Source organism: Orcinus orca, chromosome 16 (assembly GCF_937001465.1).
Source record: "Orcinus orca chromosome 16, mOrcOrc1.1, whole genome shotgun sequence".
NCBI lineage: Eukaryota > Metazoa > Chordata > Mammalia > Artiodactyla > Delphinidae > Orcinus > Orcinus orca.
In genome coordinates, this window is record NC_064574.1 from 11,090,630 (window position 1) to 11,103,361 (window position 12,732).

At 49.4% G+C, this 12,732-nt stretch overlaps 1 protein-coding gene across 4 annotated transcripts in view; it reads left to right on the forward strand.

The window, feature by feature from the left end:
* The window catches only part of NFATC2 (nuclear factor of activated T cells 2), a 158,269-nt gene that overhangs the window by 98,218 nt on the left and 47,319 nt on the right, over window positions 1–12,732 (forward strand). For all 4 annotated transcript variants that reach the window (XM_033411144.2, XM_012537826.3, XM_004282906.4 and 1 more), the window contains exons 7-8: window positions 11,359–11,414; window positions 12,095–12,221. In XM_033411144.2, the coding sequence (XP_033267035.1) occupies window positions 11,359–11,414; window positions 12,095–12,221 (183 nt within the window). The remainder of the gene's footprint in view (window positions 1–11,358; window positions 11,415–12,094; window positions 12,222–12,732) is intronic.

Genomic DNA, 12,732 nt, shown 5'->3' on the forward strand with positions numbered 1-12,732 from the left:
ACAGCCCCTGGCACTTAGTAGGTGCTTATACATGTTGTTGAATGAATGTGTCCTCTCCTTTAATAGTCATACTGGCCCCGACAGGCAGGTGCGTTACCCCCATTTTACAGATGAGACAACTGAGGCTCACAGAGGTCAAGCCATGGGCCCCAGGTCAGCTCACAGCAGGTAACAGAGCTGGAATCCCAGGCAACATTTATCATCAATCCCCAAGGAATCTCTCTAGGCACATCCAAGAGGACAAAGAGGAACCCAGCAGAACGATCAGCGTCTTTCCTATTTACCATTTTCAGTCATTGCTGAAAAGCCTTTATATATTCCGTGAAATTTAAAAAATGTGTAACCTTCTAGGCGAAGGTCACGCCGGGAAGTCCAGGCTGTTCCTGACTTCAGCTGGTAACCCTGGCGCCCGGCCACCCGGGCCTCAGGCGGAGTCGGGGGTCCCAGCAAAACATTGCAAAACAGGAAAAAATCTAAGGACACAAAAATAAAAGTGATGTGGCAGCGGAAACCGGGTTGCCATGGCTTTGAGTGACTCGCTGCGCCTGGGTGGGATCCAATGTTTTGGAAGGTTCCTCCACATGACACAGGGTTTTGGAATTTTTCAGCTGGTAAATCTTTCTTAATTCAGGCCCCCGGCCCCAGCCAAGTAGCTCCCTGGCTCTCTGTGTCCCGCGGGGGCGTAGGTTGGAAACCTGCCCGCGTCGGATTACTCAGCTTTGAAACTTAAATTGTTTGAAGAGAGCTTGTGTTTTGTTTTGTTGGACGATTTTCTGGACCACTCTGATGGCAGAGGCTCCTATCACCTGTTGAGAGGGCAAATTGATTTTTTAGAAAGGAGGCGTGGGTGGTGGAATTCCCTCTTTCCCACTGAGTCATCATATCCTAATGTGAGTCACTTTATGACTTGGAGGTTCCCAAAGGTTGTATTTTGAGCTTTGTTTAATAAATACAAATGCATATGCTTAAAATAAAAATTTTTTGCTAAATTAAGTACTTTTCCATGAATTAGTGCCCTGGAAACATTGGAACTCGCTTAGAGAAGACACCTCCTCTTCCCACCTGTTTTTCTCCGTGGGTTGGGCTTCACCCGGTCTGGTGTCTTCTGAAAAAATTGACCTGGTCTGGGAGTCCCTCTGCTTTGGTCTTCCCACTGGGAGAGGTCAGACTCCAAGCTGGGCTTGCCCATGACTAAGGCTCTGTAGACCTTTGCCCTCGGTGACTCACATCCACGGTGTCACTGGCCCCCGGAGCTGGAGCCCACCCCTTACACACAGCTGGCTGGGACACAGAGCTTTCCTCCAAAGAGGCCAGATCGCCACTCGGGAGCCCCACTGGAGGTAGAGAAAATGGTCTTATTTTCAGAGGGCTGAGTATTTGCCCAAACTTCAGTCCTCTTGCATGCGAGAACAGACTTTGGAGTGAAAGGATCCTTCTGTTTAAATGCCTGAAAAAGAGGACACAGAGAAATGTTTTCTAATTAACTCGGGTCCTAGTGTTTCTACCATCAGAAATTGTTCTTGGCGCCAACAGACGTTCTGTAATTTGCAATTAGCAGGCTGGAATTTCCACCTCCATCAAGCAAATCATGGTATCTTTTATTGATGAATGGCCTGACACCCTCTTGTGTTATTTTTTTTTTTTTCCCCTACAGTTGTGGTTGCATACTTTTTTTTTTTTTTAAGTAAAAATTGTGTGTATTTAAGGGGTCGGCAGGCTGGATTTTGGATCACCCAGCAGATTTGGCTTGAAGCCTGGATAGGCCTCATATTATGTGCTTTGGGACTTAGTTTCCCCATCTCTAAAATGGTGTTGGTGGTATTTCAGCAATAAAAGGAGATCAAGGATCTGAAAGTGTCGGGCCATAGGAGGTGCCCAGAAAATGTCAGCTGACCTTCCATGTGTCCTCTGGGAGCTCAGTTTACTTAACAGGGAGTGGGGAAGGCAGGCCTGTGTTGGTTTCTTGTCTGGGAGAAGAATCCTTCCTGGCATGGGTGCGTCTCTCCCCTCCTCTCAGCCTTGACCCTTCAGACTCCTGCTGTCACACCCGATACAGTGGAGGCAACATGACTAATGGCCCGCCCCCTGGCCCCATCTTACAGATGGGAAGCCAACTCACTGAGGGAGATTGGCAGACTTCCTTGAGGTGACAGGGCACATCAGAGGAAGGTGGGTTCCCAAACTCCCACTTCCCAGTTCCCAGGGTGACTGTGTGAGCTGGCGTGGGACATCTAGAGATGACAGCCCATCGCTGAGAAGAGGTGCCCCTGGAGGCATGAAAGATGAGCTGAAATCCGGCCTCTATGTAAATGACCTGTTGTTGCTCTTTTAGCCTCACTCCTCTGCTCACTCAGCCCCCAGGACTGCCTTAGTTGCTCCCCAGATGTTTATTAAACCCCTACTGTGTGCACGTTCTGTGCCAGGCACTGGGGGCACATGACATACGAGATCCCTGCTCTCAGCGGGTGGACAGTCTCAAACTTGTTTATAAGCAGGTCACTTTGAGACAGGGCGAGTGCTGTGAAGACAGGGATACCAGTCCTAGGAGCAAGAGCAAAGGGGCTGGAAGTTAAGAGAAAAATATAGGATGCTAAGTTAATTTCGGATCTCAAGCAGTGCATTTCTTTAGTATGAGTATGTCCTGTGCAGTGGCACAGAGCTTGGGACAAACTGGTAGTTAAAAGAGTATTCATCATTTTCTGAAATTCAAATTTAACTGAACGGTCTGTATTTTTATTTATTAAATCTGGCAACCATGGACAGTGCAGTCAGGGAGGGCTTCCCTGAAGAGGTGGCTTTGAGCAGAGCCCTAAAGGCAGGAAAGAGGGAGCCATGTGGATGGTCAGAAGAGTGTCCAGGGCAGAAGGAACTGCCCCGTGCCAGGGTCTCAGCATGGGGATGAGCTTGGGGCGTTTGGGGAACTGAAAGCAGACCCAGGTGGCTGGTGCAGGGTGAGAGTGAGCGGGAGTGTGACACCAGTCAAGCCTGGAGAGGTCGCCAGGGAGGGGGGGTCAGGTCATGCTGGGCCATGTAGGTGTGGCGAGGAGTTTGGATTTCATTCCAAAAGTGAGTAGCTCTTGGAGGCTTTTAAGCATGGGGGTGTCATGATCTCATTTACATTTTTACCTTTTTTTTTTTTTTTTTGGTGGTACGCGGGCCTCTCACTGTTGTGGCCTCTCCCATTGCGGAGCACAGGCTCCGGACGCGCAGGCTCAGCGGCCATGGCTCACGGGCCCAGCCGCTCTGCGGCATGTGGGATCTTCCCAGACCGGGACATGAACCCGTGTGCCCTGCATCGGCAGGCGGACTCTCAACCACTGCGCCACCAGGGAAGCCCTCATTTACATTTTTAAGGTTGCTCTGGCAATCTGGATGGAGAATGGTCTTTGGGGGTTGGGTGCAGGGACAAGTGGAAGCTGGGAGGTGACTGAGCAGCGGCTGCAGTTGTGGGACAGGGCAGGTAAGCCCACCAGGAAGTGGCGGGGCAGGAGGAGAGTGGGAGGTGTGGGAATCAAGGCACTCCTCTCCAACTCTCAGGAAATACACAGGGGCAGTGGTACCATTTCGGGTGGGGGAAATCCTAACTAAGGGGCCACTCCCAGTCCCCCCATCTGCTGGGCTCGTTAAGCCCGTGCATCCAGGGAGCATGCGTTTTCCTGCTAGTTAGCAGTCGTAAAGAGCAGACTGAAATGACTTCAACCATCTTCATCTAGCTAATTTTAAAAAGCAGGGCCAGGCCTGGGAAGCGTCACACACAGTTTCCTAACCCAAGCAGACACTTTGATTTCCTCTCCGTTTGCCTCGAGCCCGGTGGCACGCTCACGGCCCCAGTGAGGACGGATTGCTTTCCTCCTCCTGAAAGCGTGCGCGTTTCTGCTGTGAGTGCTGACACGAGCCCGTTGCTGACACGAGGCTGACTGCTAAGGCTGTAGCCCGGATCCAGCGCCAGCCCTGCTGCTTCCTGCTGCTCTGCTCCATCGTAGGGTTCAAGAGCTGCCTGCAAAGAGAATCCACTCAGCAAACCCAAGTACAGGGGCCCTCCATCCACAGACGCACTGGCCATTGAGGCATTGTTCCCCCGGCACTGCGGCCAAGTTAAAACAAAGGCTGTGGTGTTACTTGGGCCATGCGCTTCCTCCCACCCCATTTTTTTTCTCTTGCAGAGTCTCGCTAAGTCTTCTCTAGACCCAACCTCTTTGCCCAAAGAAATTGGCTCTTTTCTCTTCGCCTCTGAGTAAAGACTTGGAAGAGCCTGTTTTGTGCTGGCTGCCAGCCCGTGTTAATTTAGGACAGGGGAAGTTTGCCCGAACATCTGCTTGAAAGACCGAAGTCCTTTATTTCATCTCAGCCAGAGCAGGAGAAGCACACTTGGTCTTCTTGAGCCTCTTCTGTCCTGGGCAGGTTTTCCAAGTCCCAGACCTGGGGTAGGACCCGGAGGTGGGTTCTCTCGAACTCGGGCTGAGCGGCTCTGGTTGAGTTTGATTCCTTGTCTGCATCTGTACTCCAGGCTCATTCCTTCTCAGTCCGTTCACAGAAAGGACTCCTCAACAAGGGTTCGGTGATTTCTCTTTGTGGGGTCTTTTTGCTGGAGAGGCCAGTAGTCAGACACTTCCTGAGCTCTGGCTGTGGGCTGAGCGCTTGGGAATATGAGGTCAGTTTGTTCATTTAGTCCACCATTGTTTTTTTTTTTTTTTTTTTTTTGGCGGTACGCGGGCCTCTCACTGCTGTGGCCTCTCCCGTTGCGGAGCACAGGCTCCGGACACGCAGGCTCAGCGGCCATGGCTCACGGGCCCAGCCGCTCTGCGGCATGTGGGATCTTCCTGGAGCGGGGCACGAACCGCGTCCCCTGCATCGGCAGGCGGACTCTCAACCACTGTGCCACCAGGGAAGCCCCACCATTGTTTATTGAGCATCTATTAAGGGCCAGACACGTAGTGCTGGGGAGAAAGCCAAGAACAAGACCGCCATGTGGCCCTGCTCTCCGGGAGCCCCCAGCCTAGCAGGAGAGAGAGATGGAAAACCAGTGGGCTGATAAAATGATGTCAGAGAGTGGAAGGTAGGAGAAGAAACTGACAGAGGATGGGGGGACCTCCCTGAGCCAGACCTGAAGGATGGGGAGGAACTGGTCCTGGTGAGGTATGGAGAAGGGCAGGCATGGTTGTTGGAGGGATAGAGGAGGCCAGTGTATCCGGAGCTGAGTCGGGGGTCGGAAGCTGAGGAAGGAGGCAGTGTCCCCATCCCAGCAGAGGTGAGGAACCTTGAATCCATTTCTCTTTTGAGCTCCGGTGGGACCCAGGGCCCTGCCTCCTTGTCTGGGGGTCATTGAGGGCAAGAGGGCATGTGTGGCTTGTGTCAAGGCCCCAGCAGCCTGCAGGGGGCCTGCTGTGCTGTAGGAGCTTAATCCACACTGGGGGTCCATGCCCAGCCTCCCTCTAAGATCGTGGCCCCAGGGGGCTCCTGGGAGACAGACAAATCAACAGGCAGTTGCAATATACTTTTTTCTTAAGAGAAAAACTTTATTTTAAAAATGCACATCAATTAAAATCGCCCATAATTCTACCATGTTTCTTAAATCATGTGAAGGAAGATGTGAAGGTCTCACCCCATCCATCCAGTCCCAGGCGTGGGGTTGTGACTATCCAGGCAGCTTGGGGCACAGGTTCCTTAAGCATGAGCAGAGATGTTTATAGACTCACAAAGTGATGTCATGCCTCATGTACTAGTCTGCTACACTTTAAAAATTCTGCTTTTAGGACTTCCCTGATTAAGAATCTTCCCAAGGGTTAAGAATCTGCCTGCCAGTGCAGGGGACATGGGTTCAGTCCCTGGTCCGGGAAGATCCCACATGCCACGGAGCAACTAAGTCCGTGCGCCACTACTACTGAAGCCCGCGTGCCCTAGGGCCAGTGTGCCACAACTACTGAGCCCACGTGCCTCAACTACTGAAGTCTGCATGCCTAGAGCCTGTGCTCCACAACAGGAGAAGCCACCGCAATGAGAAGCCCACGCACTGCAACAAAGAGTAGCCCCTGCTCACTGCAACTAGAGAAAGCCCGCGTGCAGCAACGGAGACCCAACGCAGCCAAAAAAAAAGAAATAAGAAAAAAAAATTCTGCTTTTTAATATAGCAGGGATGCATTTCTAGGTCAGAAAACATGACTGTCCTTATTTGAAGATATTTCTATACCATACCAAGTATGGATGGCCCATGATCAATTCAGTCTGTCCCTATCAATGAATACTTTCTATGGCCATTTTATTTATTTGCAATGAGAAGTGTAGTGCAAAGAACTGAAACGAGAAGCTGTGATACCCACCAGAATACTGGGGTCGAGATGGCCAGCCAATTCTTTCTCCTTAAAGTTGGACCTAAGATACCAAAGTCTAAAATAATAATAGTGATAACAGTGCTCACTGTGGGCTGGGCATTTTGCTAAGGATTTTACGTACAATTTCTATTTGAATTCTTACCACAGCTCTTTGAAGTCAAGAAATTAAGTTTATTGTCTGGCCTATGAGGAAACTGAGGCACAGAGGTTAAGATACCATTCAAGGGCCACACAGCAAGTACATGGCAGTGATGGGACTTGAACCCAGTCAGAGTGACATCGGGCTGAGAGAGTCCTGCCAGCGTTTACTGTGAATTCCACTGCCTCCTGGAAGGTCCATTCAGAGGATGGGATTAGTATGTTCTCTTGGTGAAACCCAGGACCTATGAGTTGGGATTTCATGTGGGATGGGGGAATGGAAGAAGAGCCCGGGAATGGCCTTGAGGTGTTTTGTAAGCCGCATGCTCCCCTTAGAGACCAGCCCCCTTGCTGTGTCTTCCATATGCTATGTAGCATCAAGGACGCAATGGCAGCTGTCACTTCCCGTTGAGGGCTGGTTTGTTCAGAACGGAGTGCAGGGACGGGAGAGGCACAGCCAGGCTAGATGCCTGAAGCTGCCCTTGGAGCTTTTAAAAAGTTGAGATAATGGTGTAAACACCCATTTTTGAAAGGAAAGAAACTCAGGCACCATGCCACCTGTCTCCTGTAACAGACATTGTCCTTTTGTAAATTCCCTCCAGCCCATGCCTGCAGGCAAATGTATTTATAACTGCAATCAGAGAATGTTTTTTATTATTTTCTGATTGAAAAATGCTTGTGTTTTTTTTCAATCGTGGAACAAATGCAAAAAAATGATAAAGGAGCCAATATTTATATCATCTGTTGCTGCTAGCCCTGCTGCTAATGCTTGCCAATGTCTGTTGAATGTTTATACTCTGTCTGGGTCTCTTCTGTTGGAATGAACCTGTGATGTGTAGGTGCTCTGATTATCCCCGTATTTTGGATAAGAGACAAAGAGAGGTAGAGTATCTTATCCCAGCTCACACAGCTAATTGGGGGCAACACAAGGAGGGATTCAAAGCTGGGTCTGTCTGCTCCGGAGTTTGGGGTATGTAGGATAAAATGGAGAGCATTCTGGTGACCCGTAGAGGGGAAGTCTGTTCCGGCAACGGAACACGCCGGAGAATGCTGGGGGCTCCAGTAAACGTGTCGCTGGAGGACGCTGGGGTGAGTAGGCATTTCCTCCGAAACCCCACAGGCTGCTTTCCTGGGCGGACATCTGGAGCTTGGGATGTGGCCGCCTGGCTGCCAGGCTGGGGCTCGGGGGATGGCGGTGGGAGGGCTTCTCACTGAGCGGGTGGAGGGATGACCCTCTGCGGCACACGCTGGGAGCCCCGTGTCGACACACCGGGGCCCTTGTTGGGCTTTGTGGTGGCCAAGGGCCTCCTGGGCACGTGGTTCTGGTTTTGAAGCAAAGAGAAGGTCAGGTCCTTGGAGCAAGGGGCCTGTGGTCCAGGAGGAAGGGAAGCGAGTTTTCCTGTCCTGACAGATAGAAAAGGGCCGGGGGTCTTTCTTTGTTTTTTTTTTTTAGGGGGGGGTGGCGGTATACAGGAGCAAAGTGGGACGCTGCCTGAGGTGATATTGGGCGGTGGCTTCTTCTGGCCAAAATGTCATACAGTCCTGAGAAAACCTCGGGCACATCCCAGTGGAGGGCCTTTCTGCAGAGCCCTGACAAGTTCCCCTCGTCACGGTGTGGGGAGAGGTACCTGTCTCTCAAAGGTCCACTAAGGTAGGGCCTGGAAGGTAGATGGGAGATGTGTGGGCCAGGGCAGGGGGCTGTGGTGAGGTGGCACCTGCAGCACCATCCGGAGAGGCCGCCGTGGTCCAGTTCCTGTCGGGGGTGCCCAGAGCGGCCAGACCATCTGAATTTTCTTTTTTTTTTTTCCAGGAGCAAAAACGTCATTTTCTGGTGAAATCTCATTTTGAAATGGCAGCAGCTAATTAAAAAGCCGCTAAGCCACACTATAGGCCACAAAACAAGCCAGAGCTCTGGGGTGAGGCCAATTGGCTTTTAAAAAAAGTAGTAGGAGGGGTGAGAATGGTGCCCCAAGAGGCTGGAACGGAGGCAGGAGCAAGGTGGGGCAGGGCCTTCAAGGCCACCGTGGGATTTTAGATGGTATTTCTGGAGCACAGGGGAAGCAGGGAAAGGTTTGAGAAGATGTGCGTGAACCTATGCGGTGGATGCGACATAAAAAGATCGTCCCTATGTAGGACCTTTCTCCAGCCTCCCAGGAAGCTGGCATCTTCTCTCTGCTTAGTAACCTTCAGCTTCTTTCCTTGAAAGCATTCCCTTTGTTATTGGACTGTGCCAGTTGTTGGTTTAATAACTGTCTACTGCATGTCTTTGGACAACCCCCCTTCCTTCTCTGGGCCTCAGTTTCCCTATCTGATGGTGTTCGGCTGGCTAATTTTTAAGGCTACTGTCTAGCACCTGTACCCTAGAATTCTATGGCTGTTGCTGGGTGGCGTTTTGTGTATTGTGTACGCTCACCGGAGATGGAGACAAGTGTGCAATTTGGGGAGAAGGGCTCCTTTCCATTTCTCTCGGGTCCTTAGACCAGGGGAAGGGACTTTGAGGACTCTCCTCACGGTGACACCCTTTTCATCGCACCGTCATTTTGTATTTTCTATGCTTCATCTCCCGCTTATTGGCGTGAGTCAAGGAAGAGAGCTGGGTGGCAGCTTTATGGACCCAGCTCAATACTTCCCAGTCACGTTTCTGGGTACTTCTCGCTCTCTCCTCCCAATTTTGAGACATGAAAAGGGGCCTTTCTTTTCTAAGTGAGTGACGCGCATACATGGTAATGAACCAAACCCAAAGAGCCATGGTACCATCAGTGGCAGAACTCAGTTCAGCCCCTGAGAGGCTAGGGGGAGGGTGACACACCAGATGTTGACATGCTGTTCATTTGCTCAATTAATTTATTACTTGATCTTCTAACTTAGAGCTTGCACTGCAGTTAGTGAATAGAGACGTGGGATTTTTTTGTTTGTTTGTTTTTTGCAGTACGCAGGCCTCTCACTGTTGTGGCCTCTCCCGTTGCGGAGCACAGGCTCCGGACACACAGCCTCAGTGGCCATGGCTCACGGGCCCAGCCACTCCATGGCATGTGGGATCTTCCTGGACCGGGGCACGAACCCGTGTCCCCTGCATCGACAGGCGGGCTCTCAACCACTGAGCCACCAGGGAAGCCCGAGACGTGGTTTTTTGATGAGGACCCGTGCCTAGCTCGTACCGTCTCTGTTGGATGACCTTTGACCTGTCTTTGATAAAGAAATGAGGATTTTCTCTGAAGAGTTCTGTCCCGGGCTTTACACACTGGAAATACCCTATCTTGATGACTGAACTTCAAATTCCTTGACATCTATCCGTCTATCCTTTCTTGCTTCCTTCTGAGCAGTGGCTGGTGTCAGCTCCTGGCTTCATCCTGGCCCCATGAGCAGCCTTTGGAGCTGCTGACACTTTTGTATGCTCAGACGTGAGATGTTTACTCGGCACCTACAGTATGTTGGGTGTTGGGGAGACCGTGACAGCTATAACTTGGTCCCTCCCTCAGGGATCTCACACCATAGCGAGAGTCGGTACACTAACCATGTTTTCCTCTTCCCTTTGGACGTAAAGCTGTGTCTTCCTTAGTCATTTCAGGGATTGCAGTGAGTAGAACTGTAGGGCCAAGACTTGCAGACTGACTTGTTGGGGAAGGCTCCAACTGGCTCAGCGCTTGTTCTTTCTTCAGATCATCTAGATTGCATTAGCTCTGGTAGCAATCACAAGATCTTTTATTAGTTATTATTTGGGGAAATATGTCCTATACAAGTTCAAATAATGCTTAGAAACCCGATTTCTTTGGGTGACGCTTAAGAGCCGAGACTATATGGGTTCAAATCTAACCTGTCACAGAGGCTGCTAATAGTGCTTACAAAGAGGCGGGAACGCTTTGGCTAAATGTCAGGACATGATGCATACGCAGCCCACCTTGGAGAGTTAATGCTGCACCTGAGCAGATTAAAGGCTCTGAGAAATCCTGCAGTAAAGAAACCCACTTGACTCTGACTCCGCCTTCTCCAAATTCTTACTAGCTGGTAGAACTTGCTTCCCTTTGTCATAAACCCATTTAATATTCTTCAGAGCGAGTGTTCCACAAAACACCCTGGAAACACTTGTGGAAATGATTTGTTTCAGCCGAAAACTGCCACTGGCCGATGTAGGTGGTCAGCAAAAAAAATCTATTATTTGCAAATGCAGAGTTTTGTTTGGCCCAACTTGTTGGCCCCGAACTGGGGAACCAGTGCCCTGCTCCAGGGGAGGAGGGTTTACCCCTGAGCAAACCTCTCAGCGCCTGTTGTAATGAGTCACATGAGAGCCAGGCTCTCTGTTGACTGAAAGGTGAAGGGTGGGTGCCTGTGTTTCCACTCACTCCAAGGCCTCACGAGCCAGGACATTGTTTAAGCCTCTTAGGACAGAATATGTGAGCCACCTGTGTTCTCAGACAATGAAGAAGTCATGTCTGGGACAGCCAGGGATCTGTAATGGGGCCCCTGTGACAGTCTTGGCATATGCAGAGTGTTTTGGAAATAGTCTTTGGTTGAACAAAGCGTATTAGCAAGTAAAGCGTATAACAATACTTGGTTTTTTTTTTAAAAGAAAGAAAGATATGTAGACATTCAAATATAGAGAAAAAGGATAGCGGTATTGGGACGATGGGCAATCTCTGTTTTTTCCCTTATCTTGTATTGTTGCCCAGTTTTCTGTTGTTGAGGTGCCTTCTCTTTGCAAAAACAAATATGCATTTATAGAAATAAAAATACATATATGTACATATATGCATCCATAATGCAAACGCACAGGTGTACTTTACTGAAATCGTCTAACACGTAAGCCAAGATATATATAAGTTGGTGAGTTTTTGTCTTAAATTCTCAGTTGCTAATAGTTCCTTCAAAGTCTGTCATTTTAAAATTTTTCCAGATGGGCAGCAGATTTGGGAGATGGAGGCCACGGTGGATAAAGACAAGAGCCAGCCTGTAAGCACGCGGACGCGACGACCGGACGCCCTGTCCTCCCCTCCCCCACCTCCCTCGTGCTCTCTTTCCCTCTTCTTTCCCCTTCCTTCATCAAAGTCCCAGTGCTTTGGACCTAAAAGGCACTCAGTGGGTATTGAATTGATGAATGAATTACACGTTTATTGAGCACCACGCCCTTTTGATTTGTAGCAGTGACATCTTCATATACCTTGATAGAGTAAGTGGTAAGTCTTTCTTCGCTGCAGCTGAAAAGTCAGCTTCCCCTTAATTAGAATTTTGCCTGTAAATGTACGGAACGTGTCACGAGTCCTTTTACTTTTATTTATTTCTTTATTTTTATTGACGTATAATTGATTTACAATATTGCGTGTGTTTCCGTTGTACAACAAAGTGACTCGGTTATGTATATGTATATATCAATATTCTTCTTTTAAAAATTCTTTTCCATTATAGGTTATTACAAGATATTGAATATAGTTCCCTGGGCTATACAGTAATTCCTTGTTGTTTATCTGTTTTATACTGAATATGTGGTAGTGTGCATCTGTTAATCCCCTACTCCCAATTTATCCCCCCACCACCACGAGTCCTTCTAGATGGGCTGGTTCACTGTGCTTAGGACCTTGGATGGCAACTTAGATGTGGTTGCAGTTAAATTATTGACAACTCCTTTCTTTCAGAACATGCTTTTCGTTGAGATCCCTGAGTATCGGAACAAGCACATTCGGACATCAGTGAAGGTGAACTTCTATGTCATTAACGGGAAAAGAAAACGAAGTCAGCCTCAGCACTTTACCTACCATCCAGGTAAGAAGTTCTCTCCGCAGGCCCCCTGTGTGTGGAGGCAGCATCGGCCTCTGGGTGAGGATGCACGCGATCTGCTGGGTGACCTAGGGCAGGTGACTCAACCTCTCTGAGCCTCAGTTTCCTCATCTGTCAAATGGCACCTTCCTTATAAGAGTTATATAAATCAAATGCACATAAAGTGCTTAGGATGGCGCACATCAACAATATTAACTATTTTTGTTATTAATATTTTCTTGCGAGGGCAGAATAATAATGGGGCACATGTAGACTTGTTCACCAGAAGGTGGCAAAACTGATGACTCCTATCCCTGGTTTAGATTTGATCACAATAGGGGTAGAAGGTGAATATGCCCTAAAATGTGGAATCTTAGGGACCCCACATCAGGTGGTCACCTGGTGGCCAAATGGAGTTGCCGGGCGGATAACCAGGCCAGGAGGCCTCATTCTCACAAAGCACTACAGTCCTGAGAAGGACGACGAGAGCCATTTTGCATTCATTCATTTGTCCAGA